This window comes from Neovison vison, chromosome 11, assembly GCF_020171115.1.
Source record: "Neovison vison isolate M4711 chromosome 11, ASM_NN_V1, whole genome shotgun sequence".
Lineage (NCBI taxonomy): Eukaryota > Metazoa > Chordata > Mammalia > Carnivora > Mustelidae > Neogale > Neogale vison.
Window position 1 is genome coordinate 135,433,630 of NC_058101.1, and position 18,912 is coordinate 135,452,541.

Here is an 18,912-nt window from a genome sequence, read left to right on the forward strand (position 1 = left end):
TTCCAGGAGAAAGCTTTTTTTCAGCTGCATGCATTGCTAGACAGGTGGAGAAAGAGCAAGTTAAGATAGGAAAAAAGGTCTAACATGAAAAATTACCCTCACAGTGTCCAGGGGGTTATTCATTTATTTATATATTTGCACTATTCTTAAATCCAAATGGCAACCTTTTCAGAATAACATCTGTTTCAGAGTTGCTCCAGGAATATATATCTTGACTAAGGCTGGGCATTTAAAGCTGATTATATATTTTTTTACAATAACTTTGGGAGTGTTATGAGCCCTTATCTCTCGTGATCAGAGTTTTCTTTCTATAACAGAACGTAATCTTTTTATTTTTAAATTTTTCTTGGAAAAGTTTCTCCAGCCCCAATCAAGCATTCAGATGACTGCGGTCCTGGCCAATACCCTGGTTACGATCTAATAAGAAACTCTAAGCCAGAACTACCCAGATAAACTTCTCCTGAAACACTTAATCTTAATTCAAACTAAATCTTCTGTCTGGTGCACATCCAGTGTTGTATTTTTTTTTCCGAGGGTTGCTACAGAATGGGGTCGGCACAGGCGCTGCCAAATGAAGGCCTAATCGCTTTTTGCTACCCCCCCCCCCCGGAAGGAATTCAGGAACGGGCATTTAATACAATTAAAGATAGAATCTGCAAAATTATAGAATGCATTTTTATTCTCTTAAACCTCCAAATCAAAGTGCACAGTTTTCCGTTTTCCAGCCAGACCTTGCAATAAATGCAAATCCAACTTTTGGGTTTCTGTTTGGACTATCAATACAGTCATTAAAGATACATCATAGGGAAAGGGCAAGTGGCTGCCAATACTTCCTTTTTTTTTTTTTTTTTTTTTCTGGACTATTCTCTAATTATTGTGTATCAAGATGGAAACCCTGGTTGGCTGAGAATAGATGTTACTTTAAAAGCCTCCCCCCAGCTATCCAAGAATATTTTTCCACACGCAGTGTCACGGGTCCCTCAATGACAACAACGTTCTCCGACACAGCAGTCCTTAGTTGTCACTTCACCTGCGTCGCCCCTGGCGCCATTTGGCTTTTGACGTGGTTCCCAGCCAAGCACGCAAGCCGCCCTCCCGGATCCCTCCCGAATCCCGCGCGCGCGCGCGCGCCGGCCCCCTCCTCGCAGTGGTTTGTCCTGCAGCTCCCCTGGGCTGGGCGGCCAGTCTTGCGGCCCGGCGCGCCGCCGCTTAGCCGCTATCCCCCGGGTGGCCCCCGCGCGCGGCGCTCAGTCGGCCGGCGAGAGGTGAAGCGAGCGGAGGCTCCTGCGGCACTCGGCGCCCCCCGCCGCGCCGGCCCGCCAGAGTCCCCGAGCCCAGACAAAAGAAGCCGCGGGCGCAGGAAGGCACGAGCAGCGGCGGCGCGGGGCGATGGCCGCGCAAGGAGGCCGGGCGCTGCTGGCGCTGTGCGGGGCGCTGGTCGCCTGCGGGTGGCTGCTGGGCGCCGGAGCCCAGGAGCCCGGGGCGCCCGCGGCGGGCATGAGGCGGCGCCGGCGGCTGCAGCAGGAGGACGGCATCTCCTTCGAGTACCACCGTTACCCCGAGCTGCGCGAGGCGCTGGTGTCCGTGTGGCTGCAGTGCACCGCCATCAGCAGGATCTACACGGTGGGGCGCAGCTTCGAGGGCCGGGAGCTCCTGGTCATCGAGCTGTCCGACAACCCCGGTGTCCATGAGCCTGGTAAGGGCGCTGCACCCCGCCATCTCTCGGGGCGTCTCGGAGGGCCGCAGAGGCTTGGACGAGGGGCGGTGGGGAGCGGGAGGAAAAAAGGTGGGCCCACGGGTGCCTCATGGGAAAGGGCGCCTGGGGTGGAAGGCGGCCAGTGGAGGGAGGGATGCAGACGTTGTGAACCTGACCTAGAGCGTTGTGGGTTGCGGGGTTCCCCATCTCTGCGGTCCTTCCTGCACCTCCCCCTTCCCCCAGCCCTTAGTTCACACCTCCGAGAGCATGGGCCGGGAAGGCGGGAGGGCTGGAGGTAGGAGCGCGGAGCACGCAGACCCGCACGCCAGCAAAAACCGGGCGGTCACTCTCACTTTGCTGTATCAAAGACCGGAGAAAGATTCAGAGTCCTCCGAGAGGAGGTCGACCTTCCTTGCAGACGAGAGCAGAAAGATACCGTGCAGAAACCAAGGACTTAGAGGAAACGAGGAAGAGTCCTTCTTCATTTGTTTCCTCCTTTCCAGAGGACAAGCTTATTGGGTACTGCAGGCTCTGCGTACCCATCCCTACCTGTATGTGCGTATTAGGGAGGCGCGCTGCTGTGGGGGTTCCAGGAGAGAGAGATACTGGCATCACTGGGTGGTGGTGTGTGCAGACACACAGGGCTTTCTTCCAGGGTGGACAAGTGGCCTCTGACAGGCATTGCTGTTCTGAAACTGCATACGGCCTAAGGAAAAAAGGAATATCCCATTTTCTCTGCTTTAGCCGGTTGAGATGAGTAGTTTGTGACCAGGTTTTTTATTTCAGCTTATGTTCTATATAGCCATCTTATGCATTTTCCTTCTGCATATGTAAGGCACGTTTTATTTATGTTAAATGTGATTAACTTGGTATTAATAAATGGATTTAAATAATGTTCTTGGGGCTTTTTTTCATTACGCTTCTGTTCTTTAGAAATGATATAACTCTTGAAATGATAGAAGTCCTGGTCTTCTGATAGCAAAGGTAATGTTAAAATAATCTGGACTAATAATATTAGCATAGAATGCTTGATTTTTTTTTTTTTAAATGACAGAGGAAACTAGAAAATAGGCAAAAAATTCTCAGGGTGGGGCCAGAATAGTTTTATAATGATATTTAGGAATCAAACTGAAAAGTATTAAAATAAGTGATTAATAGAGACACTTTGGTCTTAAAATGCTGAGTGTATGGGGTTGATCAATAATGAATCTTCAAACAGGAAGATTTTCTTACCTTCAGCTAATATGAGGGAAAGGGTATAATCTTGCTGTCAAAACCCTAAAATGAGATCTAGAAAACATTTTATGTAGTGAGGGTCTAGCAGGACTCAGCATGTAGAGTTAAAAAGTTTGAAGATTAGTTTCATACTGTTCTCTGAAGATAAAGAACAATTAAAAATGTGATGACTCCATTTCAGTTATTTCAAATACCCTAAAACCATGATATCCTGCACAGGTAAAGTTAATCTAAGTATTTGTGATTCTCCTATTGCCTGCTTGCCTAGAACTTTTTGTTATTCTACTATGAGAAATTGTTCCTCAGAATGTGTTACACTGTTTCTTTAAGATTATATGAAAGCTAATGTTAACTTTTTTGTTGTTTTGTTTCAAGTTAAATGCAATTCTAAAGTGATATAACTGTTAGAATGCAATATGCTTCTGATGATGAAAACAATAGTTCTTTTACTTCAAAACCTGGAATGAATAGTCTTTTAAGATTTGCAGGTTTCTTTTTTAGATTACAAACTCTATGAGGGGGGACTGTGCCTCCAGCACCTGGCCTGAATCAGACACTCAATACACATAATGGAAAAAATGAAATTGGTCACTAGTTGAATAAAACAGCGTTTTAAGGCAAAATGTTTTAATCCTTATAAAGACACCCCCCCCCCCGATTTAATTCATCTTGCAAAAGTAAACTCAAATGTTTTACATTATGTGTTTTATAGTTCTTGTTAAATGAAAGGAACTTTAAGTTCATGGTTACTTAACAAAATACAAGTGTCTATCCATTGTATTTTTATTATTTATTATTATTTTTAAGTAGGCTCCATGCCTAATTTGGGGCTTGAACTTATGATTTCAAGATCAAGAGTTGCGTGCTCCACTGACTGAGCCAGCCAGGCACACCTAACCATTGTATTTTTATTTTTTTTTTAGTTTTTATTTTTTTTAAATTTATTTGAGAGAGAGAGAGAACTAGAGAAAGCATGAGCAGAGGGACTGAGGAAGAGGGAGAAGCAGAATTCCTGATGAGCAAGGAGCACAATGCGGGGCTTGATCCCAGGACCCCAAGATCATGACCTGAGTGGAAGGCAGACACTACTGAGCCAGCCACGTGCCCCTATCCATTGTATTTTTTTTTAAAAGATTTTATTTATTTATTTATTTATTTGTCATAAGCAGGCGGAGTAGTAGGCAGAGGCAGAGAGAGGAGCAGGCTCCCCGCTGAGCTAGGAGCCTGATGTGGTGGGACTCGATCCCAGGATGCTGGGATCATGACCTGAGCTGAAGGCATTGGCTTAATCAACTGAGCCACCCAGGTGTCCCTATCCATTGTATTTTTTTTTTTTTTAAGATTTTATTTATTTATTTGTCAGAGAGAGAGTGCGCACAGGCAGACAGAGAGGCAGGCAGAGGCAGAGGCAGAGGGAGAAGCAGGCTCCCCGCCGAGCAAGGAGCCCGATGTGGGACTCGATCCCAGGACGCTGAGATCATGACCTGAGCCGAAGGCAGCTGCTTAACCAACTGAGCCACCCAGGCGTCCCTATCCATTGTATTTTTAAAAGGAAAAATAAACTGTTATGAACCAACCCTAAAAAGCCACAAGGGTGATTTTTCTCTCCATCCCTTTATAAGAGGAGATAAATCCGTTAGAAATTTTCAGTGAACTAGTGTTAACAAGCAAAATTCAACTGAGTAAATTTCAAAGATCTTACTGGTTGTATGCACCGATTCATGAATGGGTCAGCATCCAATCTAGCATACAGAAAGGACTTCTGAGGAGCTGTACAAAATGAAAGACTTCAATAGGCAGAAGGGAGTGGGAACAAGGAAGTTACGCTAGGCAAAAAAGCAAACTGATTATTGTAAGCTCACCTTCCTTTAGGGGATGGCAGGGATCTATCAGGCAGAATCCCTAACTAGTGTTGATCAGGTGACTCTTAATTGACTCATATAAGATTCCATCTCTGGGACAGATAAAACTGGAAGTAACTTCAGTCTCGGTTTGGTGATGTGGACGTTAGCCTAAGCGACTCCACTCTGGGCCTGTTCTCTTATTTCTAACACTAGTAAACAGAGAAGTCTGATTAGTATATAAGATTGATAGTACTCTATGAGTTAACTTTTTAGGAAAGTTACTTGAAAATATAAAACCATATAGAATATAAAAAATATAAAAATCATTCTTTTTTTTTTTAAAGATTTTATTTATTTATTTGACAGAGAGAAATCACAAGTAGATGGAGAGGCAGGCAGAGAGAGAGAGAGGGAAGCAGGCTCCCTGCTGAGCAGAGAGCCCGATGTGGGACTCGATCCCAGGACCCTGAGATCATGACCTGAGCCGAAGGCAGTGGCTTAACCCACTGAGCCACCCAGGCACCCCTAAAAATCATTCTTAAATGATTTTCAGATTCCTTGTAGAGTAAAATATTTTGAGAAATGAAAAGGGAATGTCTACGCTTATTCTGAGGTAGAGATGGATGCGCTCAGTGTTTTTTTGAGCACCCCACACTCTAGGTGGCCAAGTTCTATAGGCTGTGCAGTGATGCACAAGCTAGTCCTCGCCCTCTGGGGAACTGAGAAGTCAGAGTTGGAAGGGCAGTATGAAGGCTGCAAGGACAGTGTGGCAGGACTGGAGATAGTACACCGGGGACGTTAGGTTATTGAAGACTGGATGACAAGAAGGCAGGAATTGTGCAGTGGAATTTACCAGTGCCAGTGTCGCTTGTACAGATGTATGTTTTGACAAAGGTCCCTGCATCTAAGGGTAGTGTTTTAACTATTTTTCTCCCCTTGTGAATATCTGTTTTATGCTTATTTGTTTGAAATATTTCTGATTAAGCTGGTAGGAAATAATATTTGCCTTAGCAAAATCATTTATTTGATTAAAACTTTGATCAACTTGCCCATATTCCTTTTACCTTCTAGTAGGAGAGAGGTGTCAAGTTTATTAGTTTTCTTAATCAAAAATTCTTTTACTAGGGGTGTCTGGGTGGCTCATTTGGGTAAGCGCCTGTCTTCAGCTCAGGTCAGGATCCCAGGGTCCTGAGATCCAGCCCTGCGTTGCGCTCCTTGCTTCTCCCTCTCCCTCTACTCTTTACCTTGCTCCCTCCCCCATGTTGTGCTCCCTCACTCTTGTTCTTTCAAATAAACAAATAAATAAACTCTTCATAAAAAAGTTCTTTTTCTGGGCTTTAAAAAAAGGTACTAATGTCTTAGTATTTAGTTAGTATAATCAAAGAGCTCTCCCAAAACGAAACCTCTATACATAATACTTTCCTGGCAAGTGAGAGGTTTACTTGGTTAAGTTAACAGGTTAGGGATGGAAGGTATTAATTCACACCCCCAGCTCTCTTCCTGAGTGGAAAGAAGTGACCATGATACTTGCGTGGTACTTGGCTGTGGTCTGAGCTGAAACTCATCTACTGAAAATGATTCATTCTGTCAGATAATCTACATTTGAATTCACCCCAAGGTAAAGAAAATTCCGTTTTGAATTGATCAGCAAGGAAATACCGTGCCTATTCTGTTATGGCACCGCAGGAAGCAACTTGATTCCAGGCTCGCTGAATGTTGGGTCTCCGTTATTACTTTGTATGACTTAGACATCTGCAAAACTGGGTGGGAGGAGGGTTGAGGGTGGCCTCCATCTTCAGTTAGAAGAACCACACGTGGTCTTGGAACCAGTCTCATCTACTCACACTCCGTGAGTCTGGATCCCAGATGCAGGAGTAGGATGAAGGCTGGGCCAAGACTGGGTCTCTGTCGAACTGTGCTGTTGGCTGACTCTAGATGCTCAGATGAGTTCTCTTACATATGATATGTGCCAAGACTTATTGTGTCCTTATTTTTCTTCCTGTTTGCTTATATCTTATACTTTTAAGATATTCCTGTACCTAAGGATTCAATTTCTCAAACCCAAACATAATCTCTCTGGAATGCATATCCATCATTACAGTACTCGTAAAAGAAACCTTTATTAATTTATGTCTAAACAATGGAATCTGTTTTCCCCGACCACTCTTCCCAGAATTAAACAGGAGTTAAGATCAGTTTATTTAAAACATGAATTCTTTTACATGTAGTTTAAGATTGCTCTTGGGAGGCAAATCTGATTTATAGCTAAAATGCTATCTTAGAAACATTCTTTAGAGCATAGATTTTTCTCTTTCAAAGGTTGGAATGATTATTTTGGACCTATTCCTTCCAAAATCTGTTAAAATTTAAAGTGTATGAATGTCAGTACGTATTTGCCAAATATTGTGATGGAACATTTAATGTTGGCAGAATTTCTACACACACAAAAAAAAAGTAGAGATTTTGATTATTTTGTATGACCTTTTTCATACCAGATTAGTATGTTATATATTAGTGGGAAATGCTTATAACTGAGTAAGACCTTACAGTTGGTGAACATAGATGTTAGATTCTGGAGAAGGATCTAGATGTGTACCACATATGGCCAAGAGTTATTTTTAGACCTGAGTGAGTCATTGCAGTTCTTGCCAGAAATTGTGTATTTGATTGACTTGTGATTGGCTTTTGGAAGAGAGGAAATGGGACTGGCCTCTAACATTATATCCTGTGCTTAGGCAAAGTACCAGCTTTCTATGGAAACCGATTTGAGAGATGGCAAAGGAATCATCTGCCAATCATCATCTCCTTTATTGGCATAGTGTGGGGGTGAAATCTCCACCTTTGCAGTCACTTCCTGGGAAAGATTTTTTTTTTAAAGATTTTATTTATTTATTTGACAGACAGAGATCACAAGTAGGCAGAGAGGCAGACAGAGGGAGAGGGGGAAACAGGCTCCCTGCTGACCAGGGAGCCCGATGCGGGGCTCGAGGCTGGAGCCGGATGCGGAGCTTGATGCCAAGAACCTGAGATCATGACCTGAACCGAAGGCAGAGGCTTAACCCTCTGAGCCACCAGGCGCTCCAAGATGTTTTTGACAAATACAAAAATAACTCTTATAAGGAGTGACATATAACCCACTCTTTCCCAAAGTATATTCACTGGAACATTAGTTCAGCTTGACTTGAGAAATATTAGGTAAATGAAAATAAATAGGCTTGTTTGTTACATACCTTCTCAGAGCCCTTAAATAAACAAATGTATATTTTAAATCTCCAAGTTAGATATAGTATTATATATACAGTATAATACATATATACAGTATTTCCCAATCTTTTTTCCCCATGGAACTCCCCTTTATTTTCCAAAGAACTTATTTTGGAACTAGTATTTTGTTTGAGAAAAAGAGCATTAGCATATTATCATTCATTAATGTATTATGCAGGATTACTTGGGCAATTCTGTAATAGAGAGTCTCATAAAAGGAGTTCCTCGGGGGCGGGGGGCGGGGAGCGAAGAGCATATGGTTTTCCTCTCCCCACCGCTGCCCGCCCCAGTAAACAGCTAGCATAGCGATTTGTGTAAAATCTTAAAAATACGCTTATTGAATTGAGAACATGGTCCTGAGGCAATCAGGCATAGGATAGATCATTTTGATAGGAAAGATTAAAGTACCAAGTGCATCCCAGTTCCTTTATTCGTAAGTAGTTTTACACTTTTAACTTCTGTTTACCTGCGCTTCTTATCTATAAAATAGGAATACTTAAAAACTCCCACCTCCCAGGATTGCGGTGGGGCTGAAACCGTATAGTCTACAAAAAATAATTCCATGAAGTTGCTCGCTTCTAGTTACTAAGAAGATGGGCTAATTTGTTAAAAAATTTTCTGCACTTTCAATCAATCTGGAAAATGTGCTCCATTGACTTTGCCCACTTGGAGGGGGCTTCCTTGTCTGTGTCCTCACATGAGAGCTGCAGAGGCTTGCCCGTTCCAACCAACGGCCCCAAAGGACCTCTTCTCCCATATCACTGTTTCTTGTTCACAAATGTTTGCCTTTTCTCGATTTTTAAAACATCAGGTGTTCCTGCTTCTCTTCAGTTCTACATCTTAATTTGCTTCATTCAGTAGGAACAGTGAACATGTTCATCGATGTTTGAGAACGTTTCTATGGTTGTTTCTTCACGGAGCTAAATAAATCCAGGGCAATTCGAAGATTTACTTTGGCAAACTAACTTATTTTTCCAAAAAAATATGTAAAGAAACTGCTCAGGTCCTGACTACTTTATTCTTTCACAGCCTTAGTGTAAGTGAAAGCTCTTCAAACCTCCTTCCTCACCCCTCCCCAATTTTCTTACTCCCATTTCTTTGTTTTCCAGAGTTCTTTGGTGAGCTGTCACATAAAGGTCTCCACTGTATCCATCAATGTCAGGGGGCTTTTGTTCAAACCCTGTCTCTTCCTATTTTTAATTGCTAATTAATTACTGCTCTGTAGGTCCTAAATTTTTTACCTATGAAATGACGATAATGTAATGATTAAATGAAGTAGTAAATATAAAGTCCTCAGTTCAGCATGTGTCAACAATTACTATTACCTCCATTAAGGTCTTTCCTGGTGTTGGTCCGAGTGCTCCCCAGTAGACTGGGAGCTTTTTGTGGTCGGGGATGGTATTTATCCCAAACGTTCAGTACTCTGTGTAGGACATAGTGACCACTCAGGGAATGTTTGTGGAATAAATGAAGTTTCTCAAAAAGGCCAAAAATATGCACCACAAAACAAAGCTGTATTGAAGAGCAATGTTGATTTTATGCCTGTTAGCAGACCAGAGGTATGATAACAAGAGGATAGGACTGGTATTTTTCTTAGGTATATACTTCTATTATATTGTGATACATCTAGTTTTGCATAATGGAGAGAAATCTGCCCAAATATCATTGATGGCTTGCTATATTTGTTGTCTGCTATAACCGGACTGTTCCTCCTAAGACATTTTAAAAATTAGTTGGATTTTTAAGCATTAAATAAAAGTTCTAAAGATAACCAGTAAAAATGTACTTAGTAATATTTTTGACCTTTAAACCATGAACCCTTGAGTGTTGTGTACTAAGAGCTGTGTGCTCTTTTAAATGTCAGAGGCATACATCCCAGGTTTTACTTTTCCCTTCCCTTGTGAAATGGCATTCAAATCATGCCCCTGAAAATGCCCTAGAGGAGGAGGTTTATCTGAAAGCCAGCTAGCTGATGGGCCAAAAGAGCTCAAATTCGAAATAAATTTAAATTTACTCTTCCCTTCCCTTCCTGTTAATTACTGGAATTGTTGCCGGTCCACTCCTCTGAAGGTTTCTCTTTCAAAATTCAGGATATTGTGTTTTTTCAGGCAATCCAGCAGCCAGATCTTTCTGATGAAATGTGGCTTCAGAGAAGATCCAGTCCGTGTTACACTGCCTTTGATTATTTTCAGATGATTACCTACATATTTAAATGTCTTCAAACAGTAATCCTTGAAGGATAAGGTGGCTCGCATAGAGCGTTACGGAGCTGACTCTTAAATGAGAAATGAATGAATTATAATAATAAACTCAGCAGTAATTCTCCACTGCAAGTAAATATTCTGTGTGTGTGTGTGTGTGTGTGTGTGTGTTAAAAGATTTTATTTATTTATTTGACACAGATATCACAAGTAGTCAGAGAGGCAGGCAGGGCGGGGGTGGGGGTGGGGGAAGCAGGCTCCCTGCTGAGCAGAGAGCCCGATATGGGGCTCTATCCCAGCATCCTGAGATCATGACCTGAGCCGAAGGCAGACGCTTAACTCACTGAGCCACCCAGGCGCCCCTTCTGTGTATTTTGTTAAATAGAAATCTGTTTACTCTAAAGTCACTGCTGAACATTATAGTTCTGTCCTAATAACAACAATAATACCTTTCATTTTTAAGACATTTGCTTTCAAACGAAGACTGATTATTTAAAAAATGGATGCAGATCACTCATTTTTAAAAATGAGACTAAATGTAACCTTTAACTTAAATTCAGGTTCCTAAAAGCATGCTTTGCTGTGATTATGTGTGTTCAGGGAATTGAGAAAAACAACAATTATCTCATGTATTTGCATATGCAGACAAACACTCAGATGTTCACATCCCAGAATGATGCTGCCTGATTGGAATACCCCGTTTCTCTTACTACATTAAATTATTCAAAACTAGAAAATCTTCTCTTTACTACACGGCTGCCATTCACTGCCATTGTCCATTTTTCCCCCCACAAAATATTTTGTTTCTATAGCTCAGCTCAACAGCTTGCACAAATCATAAGCTTGACCATGAGTTCAGGGTGGGAAAAGCTCTATATAAATGTTAGGCTGCCACCTCCCTGACCAAAATTCTGAATACCTTTCTTCTTTTTCCTTTTCTAGCCAAGGGATAGTTTTTAAAATGGCATTCCAGGATAAAGGCAACTTTCCAAGATGAAAAGAGAATGTAGGCTTTTGTCAGTGTAGCTAATATTTTTAATTTAATTTGGAGAATATTTACTGAATATCCAGTATGTATATGCTATTTTATTTTCTCTGCCGGTCACACTGTCAGGCAGTGCCTTTGCATATCTTGAAATGAATTATTTAGTTTCTTGACTTGGATTCACTAAAAAAAAAAAAAAAAAAAATTATTTATTTATAACCCAAAGTTAACAGACAAAAGCCCCTTAGTCAGAGCCTGACTCAGGGCTTGATCCCATGAACCTGAGATCATAACCTGATCCAAAACCAAGAGTCAGACACTTAACCTACTGAGCCATCCAGGCCTCCCCACCACCCCCTGGCCCTGACCCGGGTTCACTCTTTCATACATGTTGAGCTTAACTTACATGCTGTATAACCAGTGGCCATGTTACTTTATTCCATATAAAATGTGTGCTGCATAGACATGCAAGGGTCAAAGAGTTCCCCTTTCTGTTCTTGAACTAGCAAGTGTAAAAATGGATCTGCAGGGGAAACTACTGGAAACGTTAGACATTTGCAAAATAAAACGTCTTCTGTCCTATTTTTTGTGTGTGTGTGTTTTAGGTGCAGTGTGGGACATATAAGTACAGTCTTACCGAAACAGTTTCATTTGTCTCAAACTGTGACATTGTTCAGCACAGATCTTTCTTCTTCTTTTCTTTTTTTTTTTTTTTTTTTTGACGTTTACTAGAAGAAACCAGTCTCATTCATTGTGGGAACTCAGTAAATGTTAAGCCAGATTCTTCCCATAATCAGCTTTATGGGAATTAAGTTAATGAACTTTTGGGAAACTGCGCTAAGTCCACACAGGCAACAGGACCTTTATAGTGCTCACCCGAGGAGAAATCTGCTTATTGTATTTCCTCAAGAGTCAAAGTCAGTCTTTGGAAAACACGAAAGCAATACAAAATATAGATAAATGAGTCTCTTGTGGATATTATATGGATATATAGCGAATGATACTCTAGAGATAAATAGACTAAAATACTATATAGACAGTTACATTTTATCTGGACGATGGCAAGATAATCATGAGTGGAGCAATCACTTTAAATTATTTTAACTTTAAAATTGGCTTATTTGTATTTATAGATTTCAGTTGCATCTGTAAAAGAGCCTTCATTTTCCTTGTTTTTACTCCTACCCATAGCTACTATAGGAAATAAAGAGTCTTCTCTTTTATCTAAGTGGCTTAAAAAAGAAAGTCTTGGGGTGCCTTGCTGGCTCAGTCGGCAATGCAGTTGTTGAGTTTGAGCCCCAGGTTTCGGGGTAAAGATTACTTAAAAATGAAATCTTAAGAAGTCTTTTCTCAAAAGCTTTCTTCTTTCAAGAAGTTTTTTTGAGTTATTGCTCCTTTCTCTAAATCTGGTCAGATATTCTGCCAGGGTTTTAAAAAATTGGCCAAATTTGCTTTTACTTTTGTGAAGATTCTAACTAGATGCCCTCCGAGGTAGGTTTGGAGAACCTTACTGGTTAGTGTGGTCCCACATTTTCTCCTCTTCCACCTTTGGCTTTTCCTTTCTTCCGTGGATATTAGAGTAGTAATCTGAATAACAACTGAGAGGATTTTGTCCGTGAACTTTGGGTTGTAAACACGCAGGGATGTGTACAGGCTCATTTACTGCCAAGCATTTATTCCTGAGCTAGCTCCCCATCCATCTTTTTATAAACAACCTCCAGTTTAGTCCTACTTGAACTGATTTCCCATACCTGCTACATGTGATGAATTGGAGAATATCTTTATGGGAACTTGAAGATGCAGAAAGAGTCTGACTATTGTTGAAAAAAAAATTTAAAGAAAAATAAAAAAAGTAAATTTTTTAAAGATCTTGTCACATGTGATCTTAATTAATCCTCTGTAAAAATACACATAAACTGCTATTATTTATGCCTGAGGAAAGACTTAGCAAATATGTTAGGAATAGTTACACTATAAAAAGGACTGGTAACTTGAGGAGTTTATTTTTTAAGATCAAGACCCTGAGATCAAGAGTCACATCTCTAGACTGAGCCAGCCAGGAACCCCTTGAGGGGGTTATTTTTAGGAAGTGTGATGGGGCTGCAGAAGGAAAAATCTGAGTCCTTAACAGGCACATTTGATTTTGTCTATACTGCCTTTGCTTATCAAACAGGGACAGCCTATTTTCACCTATACAAAAAAGCCAAATTGTCACGTCCTTATCACTCTTTAGTTCATTTATGACAAAAATCAGTTATAAAGTGAAGCCTCAAAAATATAATGTATATTCAGTTACAAGTTAGTAATATAAATCATTGCTTGTGCTGAAGTTTTCCTTCTCTATAGAGAACCATACTTCTTGCTAATTTCTTTTTTTCTTTTTTGCTAATTTCTTAATTGACAAATATACTAAAAATGTTAGAAGGTTGTGGTGATGTATAACCATTTATAAATTAAATTATATAAAGTTATCTGGCATGTAAACATTATTAAAATGTCAATTAAATATAAACAAACAAATCCAACATCTAATGAAAATCATAATTTAATCAAATTTAGGGCCCATCGCATAATGTCAGTGCAATTTTCAAAGAAGCCAAATTATAAAGTGATGTGTCCTCCCCTTTTTGAAAGAGACTAACTAAGCTGTCTTCTTCTGGAACCAGGATAATGACTGTGCATTTCAGGGGGGACTATTTGGTGTGTGTTGAGTCTGTAGTAGTTTCTCAGTGCAGTGTTGAAAATGAGGAATGAGTGAATACTTCAGAATGAATAACATATTAGATACAGTTTTATGCCCTTTGCCAAACTGTTAACTGTGACCATGGAAGTACGTCCTGCTCTCCATGGCAGGGCATATGTGATAGCAATGCACAGTTTTGCCTTCTCTGTGACTTGAGGATATCTCTGCCAGGTTTACTGCTGTATCCACAGCACCTGGCATGTGCATCTGATCACAGGCTGATTTGATGTTAATGCTCCATTCTAGGCTGGTCTTTTTTCTTGTTCTGGTCCTTTCTCTATAAAGACTTGACTTTATGTTGCCTCCTGATCTGCTCCATGCTGTGTTGAGCCATATCACTCTGGCTGCTTTCTTGTATCAGAACCAAAGGGCTAATTACAAAGGGCTCTTAGTCATCAGGAGGATGACCATGGAAGTTGTGAACAAACGATCAAACAAAGCCATGAGCAATATTAAGCATGCAGTTGGATACCATTTCAATATTTGTAAGAGCTGTGTGGTCCTATCAAATAGGTGATTATGAAAGGAAGGAAACTGTCTCTGAAACAGGATGGAAATTATTTAATTATTTCAAGAGTCAAGGAAATACATAGTCAAATTAGCGGTATAATCATCTGGGAGGAAATTACAAGTCCAACTTGTCTTGAAAATTAGATGAGGATAGGTCATAAAGCTAGGGATGTGGGTAGGTCATCATTGCTCTCTTCTCTAAGTTTTGCAGTTCATGAAATAGAAATTATTACAGTGGCTCAACATGCTGAAAAAAATTGCCCCAAACATCTGCAGCTTTGACACTTAAGTCAACTGAAGGTGATAACCCCTAGCATTGCCTACATTTATTTGGGAAGGTAACCCCCCAAACCATGTGGCTTGACATAGCTGTTTTCCCTTTGCGGTAGGAATTTTATTTTATTTATTTATTTTTTTAAAAAGATTTTTTATTCATTTTTTTTTACAGACAGAGATCACAAGTAGGCAAAGAGGCAGGCAGAGACAGAGGGGGGAAGCAGGCTCCCTGCTGAGCAGACAGCCTGATGCAGGGCTCGATCCCAGGACCCTGAGATCATGACCGGAGCTGAAGGCAGAGGCTTTAACCCACTGAGCCACCCAGGTGCCCCTGGGGTAAGAATTTTAAACCCTAAGGAAATTTATTTTATTTTATTTTTAAAAAATATTTTATTTGTTTATTTGACAGAGAGAGAGAAATTACAAATAGGCAGAGAAGCAGGCAGAGAGAGAGGGAAGCAGGCTCCCTGCTGAGCAGAGAGCCCGATGGAGGGCTCGGTCCCAGGACTCCAGGATCATGACCGGAGCTGAAGGCAGAGGCTTTAACCCACTGGGCCACCGAGTCACCCCCACTAAGGAGATTTAGAAATAATTTGTATATTATTGGGGTTTTAAGTGCTTTTGAAACTTAAAATGTTTTGTAAAATTTGGTAGATTGTTATATCTAAAGATTAACCTTGTAATGCTAATAGGAAAATATGTCAATTATGATTTTCAAGCTGAAATCTTTTTGTAAACTGTATTAGAGCACTTAGAGAACTTAAGAATAACCGTGTATGGAGAGGGTGTTTGGGACAAATGAGTGAACTGTTTTGTTTTGTTTTTGTTTAATTTAAATAAAATTAAAAGAAAGAATGACTATGTACGTTTACTATAGTAGATTTGCCACATTATTTAAAAAGTTATGAACATTTGTCGGTCAATCGAACAAGGGACTTAAAAAGGAAATTGAATATATTAAATTTATTTTTACAGTTTGAAATTTTTAAGACAATTTAATGAAGTGAACAAATTTCCCCTTAAGGTAAGAGTATAGAATCTGCATCAATATGATTTGTAAACTGAACTAAAATGCTTATAGAATAACTAGGGTCTTGAATTTATAATTTGTACCTCTACTAAGTTGAATGTTGAATTTTGAAAACCTAATTAAATTCTAAATCTTTTCTATTCATATAAGTCACTCTCTAGGGCATCAGAAAGCATGCATTTAACATTAGTTTTTGCATGCAGTGACTCAGATCTCAGTCCCCTGAAAGAATTTTTGCTTCCAAATTCAGGAGCTGCAGGAGATTTTGGAGGCATTGTGCATTTGCAAAATATCTGATGAAATGCTTCCTTCTATGTTTTAATACATGGGAAGGATTCTCTAAGCTGTCCTTAAATTCACTTTCTCCAAATAGAATAACCTTTAGGCTAAGTGTTGCTTGGAAGAGTCTTCCCCATATATACTTGGTGTTCAGTTGATTTCAGTGTTCCTCTGTCCACTATCGTGTCTGAGATTAAAAGAGTTCCATGTTTTCATATATGTGAGTGGTACGCAATTTTACTGTACCTCTCAAGTCCATTTCAACAACTGATTTTCTCTCTACTGATCACTGTGGACTGGACTGGAGAATCTTCATTAAAAGAGTGTAATAATTTTACTCCTGTGTCTAAATTGGTGGTTTGTATATTGAGGACAAATTTAAGCTTTGCACTAGCTGTAAGAACTGAACTATGTGTCAATTATTTTAAATATTTCTAAGACCCATTTTTTCCATTATTTTTAAACTTCTTGGTGTGCTTTTTTATTGTCGATTCATATTGCTGGATAGATGGGAATTGGGGGTACTTGATACCGTTCTAATAAACAATTCTCCTTCTCTTTTGACTCTCCTTCAGTTTGCAAAAACTCTATCCTAAAAAATTACATGTAACTTTTGGGAACATGAAGTATTTTTTCCTGAATAGTTTTAAGAATCTTATCTTTGGTGCTGTTGATATTTTAATGTTGAAGTTAGCCAGTGATGGCTGTAATTTCAATGACCTGTGTATATGGGGAGAGGGAATGAATGAGAGTGTGTTTCCTAAATGAATGTACAGAATGGTGAGACTAGCTGGTATTTCCTCCAGAATTCATAGAATAGAGTTAATATATTTATGGACTCTGTAAAGACAGTAGCATAAGCAAAGCATTTATACCTCTGCCAACATTTCCAAGACGCCAAGAAGGCTCTCAGTTTAGACCATACCATATTTTCCATGATCTCAGTTCCCAGACCTAGGTAATAAGAACTTTATTATAAAAAAGACCCTACTAACAACTTTGAGGTATAAATCACCCTAATTGGACAACTAATGACATTCATTCATTAGGCATTTAGAAATACCTAATAGAAGTGCTTTCAGACCACTTCATGTTTGGGAGTCAAACTGTGGGTAGTAGGGGTAAGTAAATGATATGCATCTTTTATTACTGTGCTTTATTATATTTATATTTCTAATGGGCCTAGTTAATTAAAAGCAGGTACTTGCTCTATGACTGACATTCTGCAAATTGAAGAGATACTTACAAAAGAGAACAAGAAACAACAGTATTTTACCAAATACTTAATATGAAGATATTGACTCAAATTCTACAAGGGGTTGAGAGAGAGAGCATGAAGGACTTTCAGAAGGAGGGGATTTGAGCAGGTCTTAAAGTGAATCACATCTGGAAAGTAGAAGATGTATGCCAGTATAAGATTATTCTTGTGTCTTTCCTTCACTGCCCGTTAGTGGTGATATGTATGTCTTCAATAATTTCCACCTTTTTGGAGAGAATATAATGCTTAGGGTGTTGTCCTTTGGGGTCAATTTCCCTCTTCAGGAGGATAAAACTATTTGGGATGGATCTTATGCTAACATTATATATTACAACACAATGCATGTGTACATAATATAACATAGATGTAACATTATATATACATTTATATTTCCATTATATATAACATTTCATAAAATTAAGCATATGAATAAAATGTTATGATTATATTAGATATAATTTAATTATATTAAGCATGTAAAATTTATTATAGTGTAATAAGCAACAATTGATTTCCTTTTTTCACCTCTCTGTAGATATTATTGGACACTCTCTAAAAGTTATGGGGGTAAAAAGATGTTAAGTAATTTTGATTTTGTTAGGCTAATTTTCTGCTGTTAGATATAGCTCAGTTATATTTGACTATACTTTGAAAAACTATCCTTAACAACAAAATAAAAGCAACACCAAAAAAAAAAATGATGTAGCTTGATATTGAAAGATACTTCAGCCCATACCTTTTCTCCATGCATTGGCAGACATTCTAGAACTTTCATCCAGATGCATTTGTGTAACATTTGAATAATGATCATGTAGTTTGTCAGATGCTTTGGGGAGAGAAATTCACTATGCAGAAATATTTACTGTTTAGCTAATTTTTTCAAATTATAGGTTTTTGATTAGAGTAAAATTATTTTAAATTGCTCCTAATGTTAAACCCAATCTTTATTAGTGTTACATAGAATTGTGAAACGGAATCATATAATTTTTTTTTTCCTATCTGGAAGGAATACTCTGATTCTGTTGTCTCCAGAGAGAGATTAAACCACCTCCCCAAGCTTTTTTTTAGCCTAAGAGGCCTGGAACCCATTTCCTGATAGACAATTAGGCTGTCTTCCTTTTTAGAGTATTTCCCATAGCAATGAATAGAGAAAGGGGAATCAATGTAACTATATTTTATGTGGCCATTGAGAGTCTAGAGCTATCTGCATGGACTGAAGTCTGGGAGGGAGTTTATAGCCATGTAACTTATCAGTGTTTTCAGTTCCTTAGAACAGTTTCTTGTGTGTGTGCTGTTAAATGGGTATGGGTGTGCTGAAGGTGGATGGACAGGGCCTGGGAGGGCCAGAGGGTGTGTTAAGTGGCAAAATCAGGAAAGGATTGAAATAAATCACTTTAGCATACTCCAAGTATATGTAGAAAATGTTATTTTTTGGGGGGCAGTAGAACCCACTCTTTAGGAAGAAACAAGATTCTGTTAGAAGACTGCTCTGATGAATTCTAGAAGAGTTGGGCCTTCCTGTGCTGAGTAATGGGCTAAATTGGATAAAAAGGAGAGGCACACTTTCAGAGACCGTGTGGACAGTCAGAG

General features: G+C 39.5%; 1 protein-coding gene across 1 annotated transcript in view; it reads left to right on the forward strand.

The window, feature by feature from the left end:
• The first annotated feature begins 1,297 nt into the window (after window positions 1–1,297).
• Window positions 1,298–18,912, forward strand: part of CPE (carboxypeptidase E) — a 108,535-nt gene continuing 90,920 nt past the window's right edge. The window contains exon 1 of the mRNA XM_044224804.1: window positions 1,298–1,696. Coding sequence (XP_044080739.1) covers window positions 1,390–1,696 — 307 coding nt within the window. The 5' untranslated portion in view covers window positions 1,298–1,389. The remainder of the gene's footprint in view (window positions 1,697–18,912) is intronic.